General features: G+C 36.7%; 1 protein-coding gene across 6 annotated transcripts in view; it reads left to right on the forward strand.

Annotated features, from left to right (window-relative positions):
• LOC127418223 (fibroblast growth factor 13-like) overlaps nt 1–23,840 on the forward strand; it is a 165,466-nt gene that overhangs the window by 119,115 nt on the left and 22,511 nt on the right. For all 6 annotated transcript variants that reach the window (XM_051658688.1, XM_051658683.1, XM_051658684.1 and 3 more), the window contains 2 exons: nt 2,202–2,312; nt 16,173–16,276. In XM_051658688.1, coding sequence (XP_051514648.1) covers nt 2,202–2,312; nt 16,173–16,276 — 215 coding nt within the window. The remainder of the gene's footprint in view (nt 1–2,201; nt 2,313–16,172; nt 16,277–23,840) is intronic.

Below are 23,840 nucleotides of genomic sequence, written 5' to 3' on the forward strand. Positions count from 1 at the left end.
AAGCAAACTAAGCAGGTTATTGCTTGACACAAGTTCTTGGACAGCGGCTAACTAGCAAGTTGGTCATGTCCCTGGTGATTCAGTCTCACACACTGAGGTCATATAAAATATTCTGCAAATACTGCAGTGCAACAAACCTGCTGTTATGAATTTTTCTGAAATCTGAATGTGTTTGAAAACATTTATTACAAATCCTTCAGAGAAAGTGACCAGATCAATGGATGATATACAGTATAAGAGATGCTGCTCAGAAGTCATTGGAAATATTTTTCACATGTTCTTTCAAACACTAGGTTCTTTTCAATTGTAAAGTACACCCTAAGTGACATTAATACCAAAAGATTGTCAGGTTTATGAGTTCTACAGAGGTTTAAGGAGAGTGACTCAACAACTAAGCTTCTTTGGATCTCCTTTTCACTCTTACTGTGAAATTATAGTTTTATATTTGTGTCTCTCATTGTAGACACTAAACAGATTCTGAAAATAAAGCTCAACAGAGTGGTTGTGCAGATTAGCCTAAGTAAACAGTACTTTCTTTCTTTCTTTCTTTCTCTCTCACAGACAAACACATACAGCACAACTGTGTTCAGTATATGCGTAGCATAACCCCAGTCACCTCACCCCCCTCCCCAGACAGGATCTTACATAACCATTATGTGACACTTTAGCTTAAGTGTGGAACTTTGTGTCTATAGATCTCAGAGTTTGTGGCAATGATTCTGTCTTTGTTAGTCTCATGTTTAAATATCTTGCTCACAAACACACAAATCATTTTTCAAGTAAAGAATGCACCTATTGTTGAGCAATTTTAGGTGAGCCTACACATGCTTCCATATCATGCTTTCCATGGGTGGTTTACCAGCAGAGGTATTGGGCTTGTTTGTGTTTTATGGAAAATCAATAAAATTGCACATGCTTAAAAAAATAGTACCAAACAGTAGCCTATTGAATTAAAGAATTATGAGAAATGCTCTCCATAGTTTTGGGTACGTGATTTTGTTGTATTCTGAATTGATACCTATAAATTGGTATACAGTATATTATCATAATATTCAGATCCACTGTGTGTTCTGATGACTGTGATTTAGGGCATGTGTTACATTTAAACAGTATGAATTATATATATATATATACACACACTACCGGTCAAATGTTTTGAAACACTTACTCATTCTTTATTGTAATCTTTTTTTTTTTTTTTTTTCACATTTTTGAATAATAGTAAAGTCATTAAAACTATGGAATAACTTAAATGGAACTATGGGAATTATATTGTGACTAAAAAAAATCCCAAATTAATCAGAACTGTGTTATATTTTAGCATCTTCAAAGTAGTCACCCTTTACCTAGATTTTGCAGAAATGTATTCTTGGCATTTTCTCAAACAATTTCTTGAGGTATCACCCTGGGATGATTTTTAAACAGTATTGGAGTTCCCATCTATGTTGGGCAGTTATTGGCTGCTTTTCTTTATTATTTGGTCCATGTCATCAATTTCAAAAACTTTATTTTTATTAAATTTTAGTTTTATAATGAAATAAATTAATATGGTGACACAATTTTATTTTTGTCTACAAAACTAATTTCAAACATTTAAGCATACACCTTCAGATCAAAAGATTTTTAAGATCATGAGAAACATTTAAGTCAAGTGTTTCAAACTTTTGACCGGTAGTGTATGTGTGTATATATATATGTGTGTGTGTGTGTGTGTGTGTGTGTGTGTGTGTGTGTGTGATAATGAACGTTAATCAGTGTAATATCATGATCCACCAACCCACTAAGCCTTTTTAACTACAGATCTGCTGATGCAATCTGGTATTTTGTACAGGAGAGCTGTTTTAGATGTCCTGTATGCCTCTTAGTTCCAGTAATGAAAATAAAGTCCATGTAAGGTGATATAGCTCCTCAGCATATCTACATGTTTTGCATGAATTCTTATTATGGGCAGCAGACTACAGTTTGCCTTACAAATTGCAGCTTTCATACATTTTCGTTGTGGTGGCTCTGGTGACTCTTCCCACATGTAGAGCATTTTTTCCCCCTGTTCTTCTGATTCTGTGGTGTGATCTCTTGTTTGTAATTCAGGCTCAGATCTGTAGACCATGGAAAGCTCTGCTAAGCCTGGAGCTTTACAGCCTGTTTAACCCTCTCTCTGATTTTTCTTATTCTCTCTCCACCTTCTGTCTTCCTCTATGCAGAGCCCCAGCTGAAGGGGATCGTTACGAAGCTGTACAGTCGACAGGGCTTTCATTTGCAGCTCCAAGCAGATGGAACCATCGATGGCACTAAAGAGGAGGACAGTGGTTTCAGTAAGTCAGCTGGAGTCTTGCTCTGGGTTTCTGATTCTTTTTTTTTCTACGGGAATGGGTTCTGAAGTTTTTACCTATCCAGGTACATCTTGGGGTTCTTGATAGAGCAACTATCCTTTGATATGTCTACTCATATTTCAATGACAGCTGTTGTCATTGTTTCTTATGCAGGTACTGTATACTCCTTCAAACTATAGCCTCTTTTCCACCATAAGGTCGAATGGTTTTGAGCATGGTACGGAACTTAACCATTCTCAACCGTGCTGGTGGAATGGCTTTAGTGCGTGGCAACTCACAATTGTCAGTTTGCCTATGCAAAGGTAACTTATAGCGCTTTTAGTAGTTTCTAGCTTGCCGTGTTCGCTAATATTTGGGGAAATGTAATCAAATTTAAAGGCATAGTACACCCAAAAATGAAAATTTTCTCATTATTTACTCACCCTCATGATATTCCAGGTGTGTATGACTTTCTTTCTTCACCAGAACACATTTGAAGAAAAATAGAAAAATATCTTAGCTCAGTAGGTCCTTAAAATGCAAGTGAATGGAGATTTATCTTTTGAAGCTCCACAAATCACAGACAGTCAGCATAAACATCATCGATATGACTCCAGCGGTTAAATTAATGTCTTCTAAAGTGATACGATTACTTTTGGTGCGAAAAAGATAAATATTTAAGTACTTTTTTTTAACTCTAAAGGCGGTTTTACAGGGGACGCGGTAACCGCGGGTTCCCTATTCATTTTCAGTGAGAGAGGGTCAGCAGGTGGCAAAATGGAGGCTGTTTTCCAAGCTTGTTCACAAGAGTCCTGCTGCTTTGTTGTGCACGACTGCTTGCGGCGCACACCGCGCAAGATACAAATATTTTTCTCTCCGTGGCTGCCACTTGTCGTTGACCAATCAGAGCTGAATTTATTCACAACCAATCAAATGACATTTAACTTTTATGTAGTCAAAAACAACATGGAGACGAATATACTCACTGTTGCTGAATTTCTTGAGCTATATAACGTTTCACAGAACCACAGTGAAAAAAGACACCATAACCTCGCCACCCAGATTGACACGGAATGGTACGGTTTTGGAAACTGTTCGGTCCGATGTTATATCTACACTTATAGGGGTGGTTGATACTATAATGCATCCTTGAACTTTGTTTTTTTAAACAATATCAATATTTTAGGTTAAAAAAAGTGAAACATTTAGGAGTCAAATGGCCAAATCGCCCAATTTAGATAGTTGCTCAGAAGCAGGATCTTATTTTGACTCTTATGACTCTTTATGTCTACGCTCACATGTGCTATCACAAACAGGTAAGGGAATCAAAATATGCACTCTTACAATTATGTGCAGTGTATTACAATATAAACACTACAAAGTGAACATTTACATATAACAAAATTAGTAGTCATTTATCAACAGTAGATCATTAGTGATCACTGACAGAAAAAAAGGTGACTAATTCATTGTATGATTCCCTGTGACTGTGTGTGTCAAGTGACTGATTCGAACAGCTAAACTGACCTCCTGAGTTCAAACCTGTTTGAGCAGCGTAAGACACTGGTGCGTGCTCTAAAGATGTAATAGGGTGCAACAGTGCCCTGCCAACTTATTCAGCGTCTGGGTTCTGGAAGTATTTTTCCGGAAGTATATAAAAATAAAAAGGTTTTTCATAAAATCCTCCTTAAAAGAGTTATAATCCATGAATCAAACCAACCGGCTTCGAGGTGAATCACAACATCACAAACTTTGTTTTGAGGCAAAAAATTATTTGAAAATTGGACAAAAAGACAAAGGTACAAGGCTGTGTACTTTCACGAGGGTACAAACTACAATCCCATAAAGCATTGCGAATAATGTAATTAAATAAAAAAATTATTGGAATATATCAAACTATTGATTTTAGGTTGTTGATTATAGGATAGGAACAATATATTTTAAGTTTATTGCACAATATTCAGATATGTACAGTTAGATAAGTCATTTAAGGGTAATGGGAGACCGACTTGATTACATTACTCAGTGCATGATGGGAATGGGCTGTCGCTCCGAGGCAAATTTCGCGGTCTTTGTTGGCTGTGGTTCTCTGATTGATGAAGCGTTCTCTGCTGTACCATGGGTAATATCGTTGTTTACCAGGAATTCCTATATCAAATAAGCAATGAAAAAATGAAGTTGAAATAACGCAGACGGATGGCTTCAAAAGAAGCGTATACCATCGATAAACAACCTCGGGGTTCAAGGTAGGTCTGTCTTGAAATTTTCATTAGCAATCATTGAAAATCAATTAGTCTATGGAAAAATGTAATGGAATTTTTACTTTCGGAACCAGACTGTTGCGTTCTATTCAATAACTCACAAGGTGATATCTGATGAAACCGTATGTGAATGCACACAAAGTGTTCCCAAATGTTGCCAATGGCGACTGGATTTTAAGTTATTATTGCAATATTTATTTTTGACACAATTGCAACCATTATAGTAGCAGTCTGAAGCCCTTAGTTTGAATTAACAATGGCAGAATTTTCTTTTTTGAGTGAAGTATCCCATTTTTTAAATAATCTTTATGCCTTCACTAGTTCATTTGAAATGGATCTGACTAGGGCTGGACGATATCTTACAAAGATGCCGATTGCGACACTCACTTGACAGACGTTGATCAACAATATTGGGAAATGGCAAAACCATGGATCTGGGACAGTGGCACCTGCAACTGTACGGCCGTACGCACTGTGCGTACCATGAGCGTTCCGACTGACCTGAGAAACATTTACTCTCAGAATATTTCATCAATCATGAAGTGTGTCCCGTATTTCTGTTGGCTGTTTAAAAGAACTAGCAATGCCCAATTTGTGAATGTCGGTTCTTTTCAGTTAATTGGCCAAACGGGTTTGGATTGATTCATGATTCAATACAATTAGTTCAGAGCGCTCTCTCACTGTATCATTTGGAGTGGTTTCTCACACAGTAAAAGAGTATCGGGATATTTACGAACACAGAACATACAGCGCTGAATAAAGTGGAAAATTTCCTACAGTCAACTGAAATAAAAGGCTGTCTTTTTGAGAGGTAACTTTGAGAAACTTCAGCTAGTGCTGAACGTGTTTGCATCCACTCGCGCTGTTTTTCAATCGTTTTCCATGTAAACATTTGCTAGATGGATGTTTTTTGACAACTGCATCATGTTTAACTGTGTTTTTTAGCATCTCTCATGGGAGCGCTGCATTTTTAGATGCCATGAAAATGAAAATAGTTGCTGGCTCCAAATGCTAACAGCACTTGCATTGTAACCAGTTATTTTAGAAGTTATTATAATATTTCTAATCTTGTGAACATCTTATATAATATTGTGCAATAAAATGTTGTCACTTCACATGTGGTTTGAGAGGTGTTTCTAACATAAGTTTTATTTAGATCCCAAACTTTATATCTATGCTGCTTTCTAAACTGAGAAAGGCCAGCCCATGTAACCATGGAAACCTCACACTATTGCCTAAACAGAATGAAGATTTATTGTATTAATATATTATTTAATAAGAATAACAAGTAGGCTAAGTCCCAATTCCCGGATGCATAAAACACCTTAAGTTTTCCCTTAAATATAACACACACTTGTGGAATTTAAATGTGTGCATAAATTCTTAAATATATGAACTCTAATTGTATTTGTTCGTATATGGCCATATACCAAATTTAATTATCAGACAATGTAATAATGGCAACAGGCCTAATTATTGAATCCTCATTAGTGTTTTTAGGTTTTCTGATACTGTAGTATTTTTACATTTTAGTTGATATTTTTATTATATTTTATTTATACAGATTGTACATTTGTTTTTTGTTTTTTTTGTTTTTTTTACTAAATTAAATTTCATATGTCTTAAAATAAATCAAAAACAATATTTGGCAGCATGGCTTACAATTAAATGGCAGTAGAGCAGTTATAAATAGTTAGAAGTAGTTAAAAGTCAAAATATAACTAATTGTATAACTAAATATGAAACTGTTAATAATGTTAGTAATACACCTTAATACCATAATACTGTAATACCGTGGTATTTGTTGTGATGGTTATCATACCGTGAAAATCTCATACTGTTACACCCCTAGTGTATTCAAAGTATACATATTATTATTATTATTATTATTATTATTATTATTATTATTAAAATACACATTGGCCACAAATCCAGACTGAGTGGATGCCATGTAACTCTAAAAGGGCAACACTAATAAAATCTCAAATATACTTTGATTATTGTGGACCAGCAGTGTCTGGAAATTATTTTAAACAATTTTGAAGCAATTCAGGTAAATATAAGAGGACTATTTTAAAATCTGAGGTAAAATATCTTGTAAAAACTTCCTGTATTAAATACATGAAAATAATTCATCATGACTATTCTTATGATTTTTAAATATATTTTATTGTCACACTACATGTATTTATCACAATACAAACAACTGCAACACAATGAACTGTAAGCTGTTAAGAGAAAATGTAACATCGTTTGATTTCTGTGCATACCCTCAGATGAAATCTTGCAGGTGCCCATGATCTGGGAAGTTGACAAACATATTAAACAGTGGCCAGGGTGTGAAACTAGCACCCGCCACCCACCAAATGTGATGAGGCTGAATCCAGTTTGCAAGCTCCTCGTCCAAATGTATTTCATGCACGAGTAATTTTGCTCATCTACCCGCAACAGGCAGGCGACCTGTAAGACGTCTCAGAGTGAGACATGACAAGAAATGCTGTTTGTCACAAGGAAACGCGCTTGAAGAAACACACTTTATTATATTTTTAAGAACAGACAAAAGTAAAGCCGTCAATGCTTGTGTCTGATTCGCTGTTTGTTCATCTCGTGGAACAAATGCATGTACTGTAAAGAGTCTGTTTCATTTATCTGAAAACTGTTTGCAAGAATAATGTCATCTATGAGAATTCTGCACATGATCTCCGATCATCTCAGGAGGTGCTGTGAGTTTCTCTTTATTTCCATGGACCATTTTGCGGTTAACATGCATTGTGAATGCAACTCTGCAGGTTCAGTAATATATATCTTTGTATTAAAGAAAAAAGACAAAAGTGATTAAATCATAAAATAATACAAGACACATTCACATCGAACCTAAAATTGAGTTCTATTTTCTTTCCTTTAGGCAGCATTAACTGTATTACCAAAGCGCAATACAAACACATTCGATAAGAACACACATTTGGCAGCATTATTTTGGGAACACAAGGGAATTTATTAGGTTTTATTATTATGATTATTATTATCTTTACATTTTTATAATTGTTTTAGTTCTTAAACTGTAGGCTATTAGTAATTTTCCACATGTTGTCGCTGACTGATTCTTGCGTAATGGCAAATAGAGCCGTTGGTGATGGTAAATGTTTGGATTTGGGGAGGTGGTTAAATAAGATTTTTGATCATTTTGTTATTTAAATTTATTTTTCATTTAGTTTAAAGTGCAATTTGAATTTAGAAATGTCTTTTAAGTTTTTAGTGTTTCAATAAATGAATTGAATCTTTAAAGCAAAAATATTCATAGACCTTTGGCAGGGGGGTTCACGATATAATCGTAAATCACAATATTTTTTGAGGAGATTATCGATAAAATATTTTTTACATATCGCCCAGCCCTAGATGTGACACATGATGTTTTATAAGTAAAGATATTCCATGTAGTCTCTCAGTTAATACGAGGTCCTATTTATTATATTGTGCATAATAATTATATAAGAATAAAAAAAGAAATAGATTTAAAATAGTTTTTAATGGAGCATAGCATGTCTCACCGCAGGACATTTAAACTTTCCAAAAGTATTCAATATCAACTACCCATTGACAGCTTCAGCCTTGTTTTTCACTTTTTTATATACCATTTAATTTCTCGTGTTGGTCGGGTTGAAAACTCAGGAAATTTTGTAGGAGCACTCTCATAAAAAAGAAAGAAAAAAAAAAAACACCATTAAGACATTTCTTCAGAGAGTACAGTCAATGGACATTTTTGTTTTTTAGCCAAACGTCCATAGTGCCAGAAAAACAACTTTCTCCTGAAGATAATTTTGTGACATTTGCTTTTAAAGTCATCTTGCTGGGCACCTGCAAGTCTGAATTATTTAGTCTGTAGGCAAGTGCGGTGTCATCCAGTCAGTGTCTGAGCTATACAGCATCTGTGTGTAAGTATAGAGACGGCTAGCTGGTTGGCAGGGCTCTAATTTAATATGTGCAATATCTCACTGATGTTAAGTGACTGTGGCATTCTGGAGCCTGTAAATTAGCTTGACTCTATTCAATTAGTCATTGGGCGAAGATGACGTTCATATCAGGCAAATAAACACAAACCATGAGCTCAATATGTGGTGATCCAAGTCATTTGGAATCACTGGGATCACTCAAGTCTCCAAATCCTCTCATGGAAGAAAATATAAAACACACACTTCCAGTCTAAGCAGGATAAACCACTGCATGTCGCAGAGCAATGCACAGACTGACAGTCTGTCTGGAATACCACAAAAACAGACAAGCGGAGTGAAACAAACAGTGAAGTGGTCCGGTGCTGTTATACTAAATATTAGAATTATGCTTTTCCAAACAAATTAGAGAACCTGATCTAACTGTTGTACAATAGTTATTATTTCAAGTACACTTTAGTATTTTTGTATTTCACTCTGGAGTTGAATCTGCAACACTTGTGTGGTTGGCCACACCTCTTCTCCTTGTTTTCTCACTTATTTTCTTGTTTCTCTGTCTCGCTGTAATCTTTGATTGAGAGGTAGAATGAGTTATATAGGGGGGAGATTACATAATAGCTGACCTGCTTTTCCCACCATACTCCATTATTTTGTGGAGAGAATGGAAAGCTGTTGCTGGAGAGAAGTGGGAAAACGGGGAGCTTCTATCTCTCACACTACAAAAATAGAATTGTTAGGAGCTCTGTGCCCTTGTCTCCATAGCAACGGCAGAGCAGTCCTCTTGGCTCTGCTCCTGATTTGTGTCTGCGTGTGTGTGTTTGATAGGGATGAGGGTCTGCTTAAATGCAGTCTTTACTCTCTAGATGTCTAGATGTACTGTATGTCTCATCAGCGTGAAAGCTTTTGGACAGCTGCTCACTGCACTTCTTATTGTGTGCTGAGCAGTGTTAAGTTTCATAATTTTATGTCATTATCCTCCTTAAAGACCCTATGAAATCATAATGAGAGTTTTGTGTGGCTTTTGGTCCAAGTGCTATCTTTAAGTCCAGTCTATAGACCATTTCAAGGATGTAAACAATAACAAAGGAATTAGAATGCTACTGGCCTGGGAGCACTTCCGGTATCATTACCAGATCCTCTAAATAAGGCTCTGCGTTAACATGTTTTCTCAAAGGACATCAAACGTTTACCTGAAGTGACTTATCCAGACGTGTTGTTGATACTGAGCGTCTATGCATATGAGGGGCGATGAAGTTGCATCGTAGTTTAGATGCTCACAATTGTTTCCTCAGCGGAGAAATCAGGAATATTAGAAGCTCCTTTTATAATCATTGAAGCCATTGATTAAAGCTGTCTGCATGACCTGCAGACAATGTAAGGATTTATTTTTTGTGTTCCTAATTTGTAAGACATTTTGAATAAAAGCATCTGCTAAATGACTAAATGTAATAGTAAATTCATTATATTGGGAGCTATCTATACTTTTACAGCTCTATCAAACTTAATTTTGTTCACCTACCAGAGATAAGATGTGTGCTACAGTTATTAGAAGCTTGTATCTAGCCGTCTCGCTTCACTGCAGCGGTTCATGCGTCCATTTGCGGTTGCTTTTTCAGAGATCTAAACACTTTAATTTTCATTAATAATAAACACTCTTACTCTCAAACATTGTAAATTGTTTGGTCTTTCAATGGTAAATTCTATAAATGTTGATTTGTGTTGTTTTTTCTAACTATGTAAGAATGACAGTGAAAATTAGATGGTCCCATCCCAGTTTGAAAGTGATTGAATGAAATTCATTTTATTAGATAAAATATGGATAGGGGGTGAACAGCAGACGTTAAACAGATAAAGATCTAAATGAAATTCAGCCTTTCCATGTCTCGAGTCCAGCTGTGATGAGCTCTTGGAGGAACAAGACAAAAGCTAATTCTGGGCAGTAAATGTCAGGTATGGCTGCACTATTGGATTATGTCTCTTTGTGCAGTGTTTCTAGAGCTTAATTCAATTTCTAATCAATGAGTCTTGGCAGGAGGCCTTTCACTTCGTCAACATTAGGTTTTATCTCTGCTAACTCGTCTGCCATCTATAGAGCGGAGAGGTCTGATGCGTTTTTCATTCGGTCACAATCGTTTTTTTCTAACGAGTCTAAGATTCATGTCTAAATATATTGAGTTTCTAGTATATTAATAAAAAGCAAAAATATATATTTTTTTTAAACAAGCAGTAAAAGTTTAGCCAGATTTACATGGGTTCATCCTGACATAAAGACAAACCACTAAAAGTAAAACATCCAAGATATTTCAGTAATAAGATTGTGATTGTGGGGGCCATGACATCTGTTGCAGGGCTCCCTGTTCTTCTATTCTGTTCTGTCATAATTTTCTTACCCTCATGTTGTTCCAAACCCATATGACTTTCTTATTTCTATGGAACACAAAAGGAAATTTGTTTAAAGAATGTACTGGTCGCTCTCTTCTATTTAGTTAAATTGAAGGGGATTTAAGCTTTCAAGCATAGCGCTTAAATGGGCAAGAATATAAAGATGACTTTGAAAATGTATTAATTGCTATTTTCCAACACATTAGGGTCCAAATAATACATTTTCATGTTTGTTTGTTTTTTTAAGCAGTTGCTTTTATTTTCAGTTTAAGAACTTGTATAACTTGTGAAAATAACATGTAAAAGATAGGATCTGCCTTCAGCTGCCTTCTCAAAATTCTGCCATGTTATTTTTAGATGAAGATTGAGTTGAGTTTTTGTATAAAGTCACATGACCTTAGTATTTGCAGGGATGGCCATTTCAAAAATGTGTCCCCCAGGACACAAAATCCTTTTTAGGATTAAAATAAAAAGAAACAAAAGCATCATAAATGTATCGCTCTTGAGAGAACATGAAAGAAGTAGTAATGTCCTGGAATGTTCAGACCAGTTTTACGAACTGGATCAACCAATTCATTGAAAAGATCAGACTCCGAAGAACAATTTGTTTACTCGTGAACTCTCATGAACACGCCAAGGCGAGCTAGGGTGGATTTTTAGTGAAAAACAAATTAAATTTCTGTCTATTTTTAGTATGATCTTAGAAGACTTGGAATACAGCACACAAGTTGAATGGACCACTTTTATGCTACTTTTATGGTGCTTCTATGTCTGTTTTGAAGCTTGAATGCTCCACTCCCTATAAATTGTAATTGCATGAAAAGAGCGACCAGAATATTGTTCAAAATGTCTTCTTTTGTTCAACTTATGAAAATAAGAAAATAAAACGGGTTTGGAACAAGATGAGGGTGAATAAATGATGGCAGACTTTTTTCAGTTTTTTCATTGCCATATTGCTTTAAATAAAATTACAGGAAGATTTCTCACCCATGTTTTCAGGGATAAGTGCTGTAGGAGAGACTCTTTTAAAGCATTCTGGTAGATTATGCATTGGGTGTGCTCTCATGGATAGTTGATTTATTGCCCTTTTCCAAAGATGGTTATCGTGCCCTCTTGATCTTCCCAGATCTCTCTGATTCTGTGCTCAGGTGCTCTATTAGGTGTGCGTAATTGAGTCTCTTCACAGCCTCCATCGGCCAAGCTCTGTTAGACCCTCTGAAATTAGGTTCTGTTTATATGTACCGATCATGTGTGTATACTACAAACAAAAAGTGATGATTTCTGATACAGATCCGAGTATATATACACTGCGTACACAACTATTAGGCAAATTGTATTCCTCAGGATTAATCTTATTGTTGAACAAACACAATGCTCTCAGTCAATCCAAAATGTTATTGAACCTCAAACCTGAATGTTTAACAAAGGAAAAGTGAGTTTTGTCTTTCTCAGGGGAATATATAAGTGTGCACAATTATTAGGCAACTAAATTACAAAAATAATTTCTCCCAATTCAGTTGTTTATTCTCAATTTTTAGAGTAAGTGCAACAAATAAGTAACACAAAATGACATTTTTGGCCTTTCAAAAATATTCATTGACCAATATAGCCACTCTTCTATTCAATAACTGCCATGAGCCTTCCATCCATGGAGTCTGTCACTTTCTTTATCTGTTCACGGTCAACTTTCGCTGAAGCCAAATGCTGTTCAAAGAGGTTTATTGTCTTCCCTCACTGTAAATCTCATGTTTGAGAAGGGCCCACAAGTTCTCAATAGGATTTAAGTCAGGTGAGGCATGGGGTCAAGTCATTATTTGGGCATTTTTGAGGCCCTTGCTGGCTAGCCAAGCAGTGGTGTACTTGGATGCATGTGATGGAGCATTGTCCTGCATAAAGATCATGGCCTTCTTGAATGCTGAGAACTTCTTCCTGTACCACTGCTTGAAGAAAGTACTTTCCAGAAACTAGCAGTAAGTTTGGGAGTTGAGTTCCAGTCCATCTTCAACTCAAAAAGGTCCAGCTTCCTCATCCTTAATGATTGCAGCCCATACCAGTACCCCTCCTCCACCTTGCTGGCACCTGACTCGAAGTGGTGCCCTGTGTCCATTAGTGATCCAGCCACGGGCCCATCCATCTGGTCCATCAAGAGTCACTCTCATTTCATCTGTCCATAAAACCTTTGAAAAATCTGTCTTCATGTATTTCTTTGCCCAATCTTGACACTTCAACATGTGAAATATATTCAGTGGTGGTCGTGTTTCAGCCTTCTTGACCTTGACCATGTCCCTGAGCACTTGGCACCTTGTACTTCTGGACACTCCAAGTAGGATGCAGTTCTGGAATATGGTGGCACTGGAGGATAAAGTGTTCCTGGTAGCTTCACGTTTAATTCTTCTCAAGTCTTTTACACTTAATTTGTGCCTTTTCTTCTCCATGCGTTTTTTGCACCCCAGTTGACTATTCGCAACAAAACGTTTGATTGTCCAGTGGTCACACCTCAATAGTTTAGCAATTTCAAGAGTGTTGCATCCGTCTGAAAGGCATTTTACAATTTTTTACATTTCAGTGTCAGTTAAATCTCTTTTTTGGCCCATTTTACCTGAGGTAATGAAGCTGCCTAATAATTATGCACACCTTGATATAAGGTGTTAGCCCTCCCTCATTACACAAATACATATCACCTGAAAATTATTGAATCCAATAAGCATTCAAGTTTATATAGTTTGGAGTTGGAAAATGTGCATGGAAATACTGATAAGATCAGAATACTCACTTGCCTAATAATTGTGCATGCAGTGTATTCCTAAAGCACAAAATATTGCACTTTGATAATCACATTGCCATATGAAGGCAGTATACCTTTGGAAATATGGACCAGTCCATTGAACTAACCATAAGACCAATGCCCACATCTTAGATTGTGAGTTAATACTCAAACACAATCCCACCAACACAAATCACACTTCTTGAAAAAGTCTTGAAAAAGTGTGGTTTACGTTTTCTTTTTTTTTTTAAAGGAGGCAGCCATTTACTTTACAACAACTTTTTTCCTTTCCTTTTTTTTTTTTCTTTTTTTTTAATCAAGTGTGGTTACATAACCATCGAAATGGCTCACACATTTTTCCTTTCAGAAAGCTTGTGCTTTTTTCTCCAAAGAGTATGTTCCTCACACTCTCAGAGTCAGGGGTGGCTGGCTGGCTGCTTCACTCTTCCCAATGGCAGAAAGAGACAGTGTGGATGGGAGAGATTGTCCGCTTTATGGCTCACGTAGTGACAGGGGGACAAAGGTGTGAGGAGAGTTGGCACAGCCAGTGTTACCAAGCAGACAGAGCCCTGCACAGCTCACAAACGCTGCTCTACAGAGAGAGAGAGAACGTGTGAAAGAGACAGAGGGACAGTGTGAAACAGAAAGTAAGAGAGATAGAGGGGGAAAATTACTATATATTAAAGATGCGGTGGTTCAAAGAGAATGAAACATACAAGCAGCAGACACTGCTTAGATTGAGCTGAAATGCGTCCCAATGTAGATTTACATTTAGTCATTTTGCAGATGCTTTTATCCAAATCGACTTACAAATGAGACACATCAGACAAGTCAAGGAATGAATAAGGTTAATGTACAGTAGATTTAGCTATAATACATTTGGAAATAGATCTGAGCCAGGGTTAAAAATAATGTAAAAGATTGTGTTGAAATCATTTTAATGAAGAAACATAGTTAATGTCTAAAAAATATCTAAAAGACAACTTGCAATTTTATCAGATTCGTTCATACACTTTTCTCTAAAGCATCTTTTTTGCTGCTAACGTAACTGAGGCCATTTGGGCAGGGAAAAATAATATCAACCAATAATATCACAACCTAACATGTGTCCAATCAAATGCTGATAACAAGTCACGCACCATATTATTTACAGCTGAATGTTTGACATTCTCTAAATTACAGAAATATGTCGCATTACTAAAGTTAAATGTGTTGCGAATGCTGTTTCATGGTTAAATAAATTTGGGGTGAGTGTATTTGGGGTAAGATGTGTCATTGTGTATGTTGTGTCTAAACCTTAAATGGTACACAATTGTTTTTCTCATGTTTTTATAACACATATTTAGGAAAGGCACAGCACATACAGCTGCTTGTGATTGACAGGAGCACATTAAAAAAAGTGATAAGCATTTTTTTTATGCTAAAAACTGTTTTTGCATGTCAAAGTAAACTTATCCAGGTATAAAAATATATAATGCAGAACATGCTGGTGTATTGCAATTGAGTGAAACCATATCAATTATTTGGCTAAAGATTAACTATGAATTATTAAATAAAGTATTTACTTAGCAGTTAAGTGTCATAAAGTGTGCCAAATGCTTTGAAGTAAGCTGTTCCAGTGACTCATCTAATAGTGATAGAGAGCTTTGCATCCAAATGCATGAAATACAATTACATTGGGCTCACTGAGAAACTACCTTAACTCATTTCCCTTCCCTAGGGGACAGCTCAAGCCTAGTGTACACTACACAACTAAAGCTCGTCTCCTTTAATGTTTTGAGTCAGTGACTGGTCTTTGTCGAAAAGTCTCCGATCTCACATAGAATGGTTGTGTATTGTGCACACACCTGCAACATGCTGAGAGTGGTCACAGACGCTATGACAGATTTCAAATCAGCTACATATCTAGACATCTTGTCGTCAGGTATGTGCACTGTCCCAACGAGCAAGAGAGCGACAATGAGCCACAGTGCAAGAAGAGAACAAGGTATTGGGAAGCAGGAGACGAAAAAAGAATTCAAAAATAAAATAAAACATCACCCACTCTCTATATTATTTTCAGCTGTTTTTCTTATTTTTTTCCCTTTGCATAAGGTGCAAATAAGCTAAAAAAAATGGGTGCGAGACGTTCTTTCGTGTTTGTTGACATGTTATCAAGAATAAACTGTGCAAGATTGTAAATAGATGCAGTTATCGTAAAATATGTGTTTTGGGCAATCCGTTTGAAATGGGACAATGCTAAAGACCACTGTAACAGGGTCCAAATTGTTTTGAGATTTGTCCACTTCAAACACATTCAGACATTGGGCTCATAGTGCCACAGCAGTGGTAAAAAGTAAGTAAAAATTACTTCTTAAGGAAAAAGTTGCACAGCTTACCCAACTTTCCCCTTCTGTTTGTAATGGGTGATATATCATAATTAGGTTGTTTAGAGATTTTGTCAAGACATGTAGTGTTCATCATGAATTTGTTTTTTTAATTATTGTGACTTTCCTTGTTTCCTATACAGCCACGTTTAACCTCATCCCAGTGGGCCTGCGAGTGGTGGCCATCCAGGGAGTTCAGACCAAACTCTATCTGGCCATGAACAGCGAGGGCTACCTGTATACATCAGTAAGTAACTGCAAATTCCTATTAAACATAGACCCTTGTGTACTTTACTTCACTCGTTCTGCTTTTTTGAATAAAGAGGGAAATTCACACCATGCTGCTACTGTCCAGATAAACACCTGAGCTCTTGTCATTAACACTCATTCCACAAGCACAGCATGTCACTTCACACACACTCTTCTTTTGCCAAATCATGATCAGACACTCTTGATAAACTGACCTCTAGTTTAACCCTTAAGGGCTGCTCACACAGGACATGTTCTTCATGCAATGGAATGGTCAAAAAAGCATTCATCTCAGTGTTCATGGCATGACTGTCTAAGGCGTACATCTAGTGCATGTGACCAGCAATTAAAAAATTGTGCACCAGAGCACAAGAACGTGTGAACGACCCTTTAATGTGCCAAAAAAAAAAAACTTGCTCCCAAAAGCGTCACACACTTTATCACAGATATCTCACAGATTTAACCATATAAACAGATGATGCCTCCTCAGTGAGCTAGTCACACACCCTCTCTCCATATGGCATGCTGTCAGAAAAATGAAGTTAAGTTACAGCTGTAATTGCATATCAGGCCTGGATAAATATTATAACAAGATGTTTTCATAACCTTAGCTCCACACTCCTAGTTTAGACTATGCAAAGACCTGTTCGCTAAGTGGTGTGATTACAGGGTGAATGGTGGAAAGATGTTTGTTTACCGACTGTGGTTGGGCTGCCTTTTGCAATGGAAAAGACCTCACAGTCTTGACATTCCACCTGCCTGCACCAGACGAAATGTCGGCACTCTGGCATTCGTCTTGGTTACTATGGTGATATCGGCAAGGCAGTATGTGGGTTGAGCAAGTGCATACCAGTCCCAATCATTTTGTTCTGCTTCAGCAACACTTATACGAGACTCTTTGCTTTTACAATATCCCCTCCGGCACATATCTGATACCATGTGAAATCATCCTCAATTAGCGACATCTCTTGATATATAAACAATTGTTTGCAATTGCTGTAAATGTTAGAAAGTAAATTGAAAATACTATGACTCATCAGTGTGTGCAGTTATCATTATTGAAACATGGTTGTGTGCTTAGAAGGTGTTTAAGTCCCTTGTGGAGAAGTTCTTCTCTGTTTTCTCTGAAATAGGAGATATAAAAGATTTTTTCCCAATGCAGGAATTGTGCAACATGCCTTGTATTATAAAGATGAGTTATTGAAAAGCTGAAACATTTAGAAACAAGGAACCTGTGAAAATGTGCTGAATTGGCAGCTTGCAGCTCAACATTGATTGATTGCATGAAAACATGAATAATGCAACAACCTACCTGCCAAACTCCTGCTGCAAGACGGATGTCAGAATTTCATGTGGTTGGGTGAGTTGAGCACGTTCTGTCTGACAGGAGAGATTGGGCACAAAGGAATACATATACTTACAACAAATTCAACAACAACAACACACACACCCACTCATCTTGAGGCTGGCACAAATCCTGCATACAGTATGAATAACAGTGGAATAACAGGGCAGTAAGCTAAGAAGAATGTGACTTTGGAAACTTAAGAGAGCAGATAGGAAGGAAAAGGGATGGGCACGAGTACCTCATGTACTTGACAGCAATGATTGATCATGAAAACAGTAATAGAAGGCGACTTAATCACCTTAGTAATTGTCAGTTATTATTATTAAGAACTATACACACACGTCAAAAGAGGGCCTCATTTTTTTATTTTGTGATTGTTTACGACATCATTTTTGGTGGTACCTTGCAGTTAAATTCATCAAAAAGCATTTTGCACCAACACTGTACACAATGACTTTCAGTTCATAGTAGTGACACAAATGCTGAGCTCTGTACTTGTTTAAAAGCCAAGTACATTGCCGGTTTCGATTAATTATGATCTGATGGATGAACTCTCGCCTCGAATGCACTTGTTTATTTAATAATTTGCCATAAAATGGGATAAAATCACCATCTTTTATATTTATCTCAGTCTGTCACTATGGTTACAAGTGTTACTCAAGGCTATCAGGTGAATAGCTTGTGACTTCAGTTATTCGTTCAAACAGACCATATTCAAGCTGCTACTGTAAACTGGTGTATGAACAGGACATTTTGAGATTCAAACCCAAATATGGTTGTCAACCCCAAACGTTGACTGTGTTAACGTGGCCTAGATGCGGCACAACTAAATGGAAGCAGGGTCTATTTAGCCCCGAGACAGACCACTGGTATTAAAATGAATGAGGGAGATTGGAACGCCCAACACAGAATGGAAATAGAAAAGGAAGTTCCACCATACAGGTAAAATAGCCAATCACCTTTTAGATACAGACATTGCTTGTCAGTCAACTAAAGAATGTGCATGCACATTAGCTGAACTAGCCTGAAAAATAGTGCTTTGATTGTAATCTTCACCAACTGCTTTGGAGATTTAGTTTTTTCCACGTTCAAGTAGAAAGGAGGTGTACTTTTATGCCACTTGTTTACATTGAAAAACACCCAGCTTTCCTGGGTGCGTTCCAAAGATGGCCACCAAGTAAACTGACTTTCCTTAAGAGGGATTTTGAACAGAACACAGGATCTTGAGAAGCATCTTTAAAAATGCTTTTAGACATTTTTTACCCTGCCAAAAAAAAAAAAAAAAAAAAATTAAAACTGGTTTTAGCTGGTCTCCCAGTCTGGTCAGGCTGGTCTGTTTTATATTTTAGAGAGGTTTTGGGCACTTGGCCAGGCAGGGAGACAAGCTAGATCAGCTGAGGCTGGGATAAGATGGTTTAAGCAGGGCAAAAGGACTATTTTAATTTGACAGCATGTTAAAAATGAGACACTCATGGCATGAGATGCTGAAAAAAATATATGAATAGCGAGATGTGATGCTATGACTAAAGATGTGCATCTGACCTATATGTATGGTAACACTTTAGTTTAGGGATCAGAAATTAGACATTAAATAATTAATAATAATTACACTTGTAAGTGATTAATTATGGACTTGTTTGGCATTATAAAGTATTTATTAAGATTTCTTATTCTTGCTTTATAGCCTCTTTATATTAGCTTTTGTCATAACAACTAATTTCTTAGCTAAAAACAAAACATATCAATAGCTAGTATGATGGCAAACACATCGTTTATAGGTTCTCAGTACTCTGTGTGAATATGCGGCTTATAAGTATGAAATACATGTAGAATGCATATAGTATTTCAACAAATCAAAGAAGGTTAAGGTTAGGTTTAGGGGTAGGGGTTGGTGTAGGTTTTTTGTGGGACTAAACATGCTGCAGTGATACCCCAATATTGTGTGGTAGTATTTAATTAGGGGTGCAAATAGCATCTAACACTATTTGCCCTTAGTGCAAAGAGGTTGCTTTTTGTTGCTACTTATACTAAGCATCAAAAGTCTCTGCCTTCTATATTTATTTTATGATTATAAGCTGCACACTCACATAGTGTAATGAGAACCTATAAAGGATGTATTTTGCACCTTACTTGCTATTGGTATCTTTTGTTTTTACCTAATAAGTTAATTGTTAGGAAAAAAACAAATGCAAAGAGGCTATTAGGCAAGGGTAAGAAGTCAATGAACAAAGGCCTAATAAATAACCTATAATTCCAAACAAGTAGTAACTAGTCCCTTACAAGTCGAATTATTAATCATTAATTACTGTCTAATTTCTGATACCTAAAATAAATTGTTACCATATGTATATACTGTAGAACAACTGCTAAATAGCGCAAATGGAATGCCTGCCACTTTGAGTACTTAGTTGATTTATCTGTCAAGTACTTGATTAGACAAAATAGCCAAAATGCCCATCCATAGTACACAATCAGCTTTTACCCCAGCAGCAAGCTCATCCTGTTTTGTGGCTGGGGATTGCTCTGCCTCCATTCATGTAGCTCGCTGTGACAAACCTGTTGTCAACTAATCTGCTGTATGTAATACTGTTTGTCAGGAAGCTTGGGCTGGACTCGGTCATAGCAGGCAGAGAACACAAACAAGACAGCAGACATTGGGAGTCTTGCATGAACTCAAAGCATGTAATCTGATCAGAAAGTTTGGTGTAATGCAGCCTAACATGTCCAGCAGGAACCTACCAGTCCTGTGGGGACCTTAGGAAAGCAACGGAAACCAAACACACACACTAACTCACCGGCAGTTCTTTGTTCCCACTCAGTGACTTTAATGGTGTGTGCCTTAGCGTCTGTAATTAAAACATATGTGCTGGAGTGCTCATTAAATTAAAGCTCTATTCTCCACAACACTAACATTGTGTTATCGTGGCATCTTGATCGACAGCGGAAAGGAGGCTGTATTTAATTGTTTCTCTGAGTGACAGCACAGCAAGGTTCTTTAGATGTTAATATTTTATGCCAACTGTAACTGTTAGTCTGGAGAGTATTAATACACACAGGTGTCTGAGCAATGATTTTAATTAATACCCTGTATTTCCTTTTTAAAAGCTTCCTCTGCAGTTGTGTCCTCACCATTGTGAAGCACAACTGTCATAACAGATCTCTCTTTATTTTGCAATAAATTCTCATTATATGCAGGGGTTAAATTGGGCCGGTACGTTCCAGAATGACATCCGGCACCTTCGATTCCCCCCAAAAAAAAAAAATTGATTGTTTGTCAATCCATCCCATTTATTGTATTCTCCGATGCAGTTTTTGTTTGATCCCCTTGAGACATTCCATCATTATTTAGCAAGTGTACTTGTTCAAAAATATTTCAAGCTCATTATGCTTCGCTCTAGTCAGTTGTGGACACTGGCAGAGGCAGCATATACGAGAGCAGCACCAGACTGCGCACCCCCACATAGACGTGTGTCTAAGGGGTTTTGATTCAGGAATCAATCACATTCAAAGTGACATCAGATCAAAATATCATAGGCCTACAACTTGAGAACAAAAGACCACTCGCTGTAAAAGGTTTCACTGTTATTTGCATATTGATGTGTTCTCCATTTTTGTTGATTCAGCATTTTTTTTTTTTTGGCAAATATAGAGTGGGATTCACTATAGAGAAAATGCTTCTTCACATGGCAGTGAAGAATTTTAACTCCTTATAATTTAATGCAAATGTTTTCATTACCAATTATCAGAATAACAATTTGAGTAAAATGTAGTTGTGCACAAGGCGTTTGTTTCCCCCATTAAGAACAATGTGCATTTACTTTTATATTAACTTAATTATTTTCTTTTTTTGGGGGGTTGTCATCACCTGATTTTAGGGTTCCCCCACCTCTGAAATCCCAATTTAACTCCTGATTATATGCACACGAGAAGTGTTTTAAATGGTGATTTTCAGATGAATGGTGGAAGAGTGCGTTCATGTTATCGAGTACAGTGTAGCTTGTGATGAAACAATTCAGTGCTTACACAGTGGCGGAGAGCTTTTATGATTATAAGTGAAGGATGCTGTTCATCTCATTCAGTGTGGGGGAGTGTGTTAGTGTGTCAGCATGTGTGTGTTGACAGCTTAATCTATATTTGAAGTCTTTTTATGTTTTTCTTGTATGTACATGTATGGTGGAAGAGTTTGTTGCATTCTGAAGTCTCTTTTTTGTGTTTTTTAATGTGTGTGTGCTTCAAGGGTACTTTGCTCCCCATGATTGGATCTTTGTGTCTGCTGCTACAGAGTCACACACTGCTTGAGCCACACCGCCAGCCAATCAGACGTTTGTAATGTTGGGAAATCCCCAATCAATGAAGAGTAGCCAGTGAGTGATGTATTTTCCTGTGCTGGTGTGTAGGTTAACCCCTGTGGGTTTTTCTTTCTTTTTTTTTTCCCCCTTTTTAAATGCATACTCTATACTTGGAAGCACATGCAACTTAACCTGTCCTCCGCAAGAGGTGAAATTGTTAAACTGCAAAACAAAGTGTTTAAAAATGCACAAAAAAAAAAAAAAACATCATAAATATAAATATGAAATGAAAGGTAGGGATCTGTAGATATCAAGCAATACAATAAGTACATTTTAAATGATATTTTCCATAATCTGCCTACCAAAGTTCTGTTCTCACTTTGTCAACTCCGTCAGATTTTTTTATAATCCTGAATAAATCAGACAATGTCATGGTCAGCTACAACTCTGAATACCCCTTTCCCACTTTCTGCTCATGGTGGATGCAAGTGGTAAGTGGTGTATATTGTTTTCATATTTTAAACAAACAATGTTTAAGTCTCTGCAGTCACTGCTTCAGTATGCCTTCACATGCCAACACTTTCTTCCATTGTGATCATTTCTGTGAAGAATTGTGGAATAATTTTGGCATTTTAGTTTAGGTTATAGAGGCAGCTTTAACTGAGCAAAAAAAAAAAAAAAAAAAAAATGGCTCCAGTGTACAACACATGGTTCAGATGGAAAAATATTACATTTTGTCAATTCCGTCAGAATTTTCAAAATAGTGTGAAAACAGTAACATTATTTTGATGCTTCGTCTAGTTCCCACCTCCTCCTTTCCATTGAACCCTGTTACAATTAGAAATTAAAAACAGATTTAAAACACGTTTTATCCCTTATCTCAAGATTCAGTGCTCTTGCTCAAGGGGGTAATAGAGTTACATTCAAAAGTATGTGTTAATAAACTGGATTTATTGATATGCAGGTAAGTTGCTATAAATATATTGACTTTAACTTACTTGCTCAGCAGTATTCTTGCTCAGTTCAAAATGTTGCTCCACCATGACAGTAGTTGGGTTTAAAGATATAACTCACAGCAGAAGCAGACAGTTCATACTAATGTCCACTGTCGGGCCCCTTGCTGCAACTTTGAGAATGCAGTGCTTACTATTTGTGTTATCAATCGCGTTCTTACACATTTTGGAACGCAACAATGCACAAAATTGAGCTCGCATAGCTGTTAGCTTCTGCTTCTGTGTACTTGCGTAGAGTTTGTTTTAGCCTTAAGTGGTCAGACAATAATATCCCATAGACTTTCATTGAAGGAGGGACCTGAGCCATATTAAGGGACCAAAATATCACAGAGACTGGGGGGTGGGCTCTTTTAACTTCAGTCAGAAAGCAACCATCCAAAACCCCATAGTAACTGCATTGCAACGTGCTAAAAACAGTCAGAACACCTTAGTAACTAGGGTGGGAGGAAATGGTTATCTCACGATTTAGTTCGATGTATGTTTTGAGGTTCACGATTCGGGTAGCACTTTATTTTACAGTATTGTTCTACTATATAATTACAACAACTATAGTAATTACTAGGTACTAACCATAAACCTAACCCCAACCCTAACCTTAACCCATAGTAAGTACATGTTGTTACCTAATATTACTCAGTACTTTCTTGGGTAAGTCCACTGCAAGTATACGTAAAGTACACGTACTGTAAAATAAAGTGCAACCACAATTTGATATAATCTCAGTTCGATATAATAACACCTAAATGACAAAGTATGACAGAAAATTTCGGGGTGTTTTATGTTGAGCAAACTGCACATTATAATTTCTCATCAGTTTATACTAAAACACTATATAAATGCTCAAAGTTTAAATAATTAGAGTTTATCGTATACCTTTCTCTATAAGAAAATATCACAAACAAATAAGCCTTA

This window comes from Myxocyprinus asiaticus, chromosome 27 (assembly GCF_019703515.2).
Source record: "Myxocyprinus asiaticus isolate MX2 ecotype Aquarium Trade chromosome 27, UBuf_Myxa_2, whole genome shotgun sequence".
Lineage (NCBI taxonomy): Eukaryota > Metazoa > Chordata > Actinopteri > Cypriniformes > Catostomidae > Myxocyprinus > Myxocyprinus asiaticus.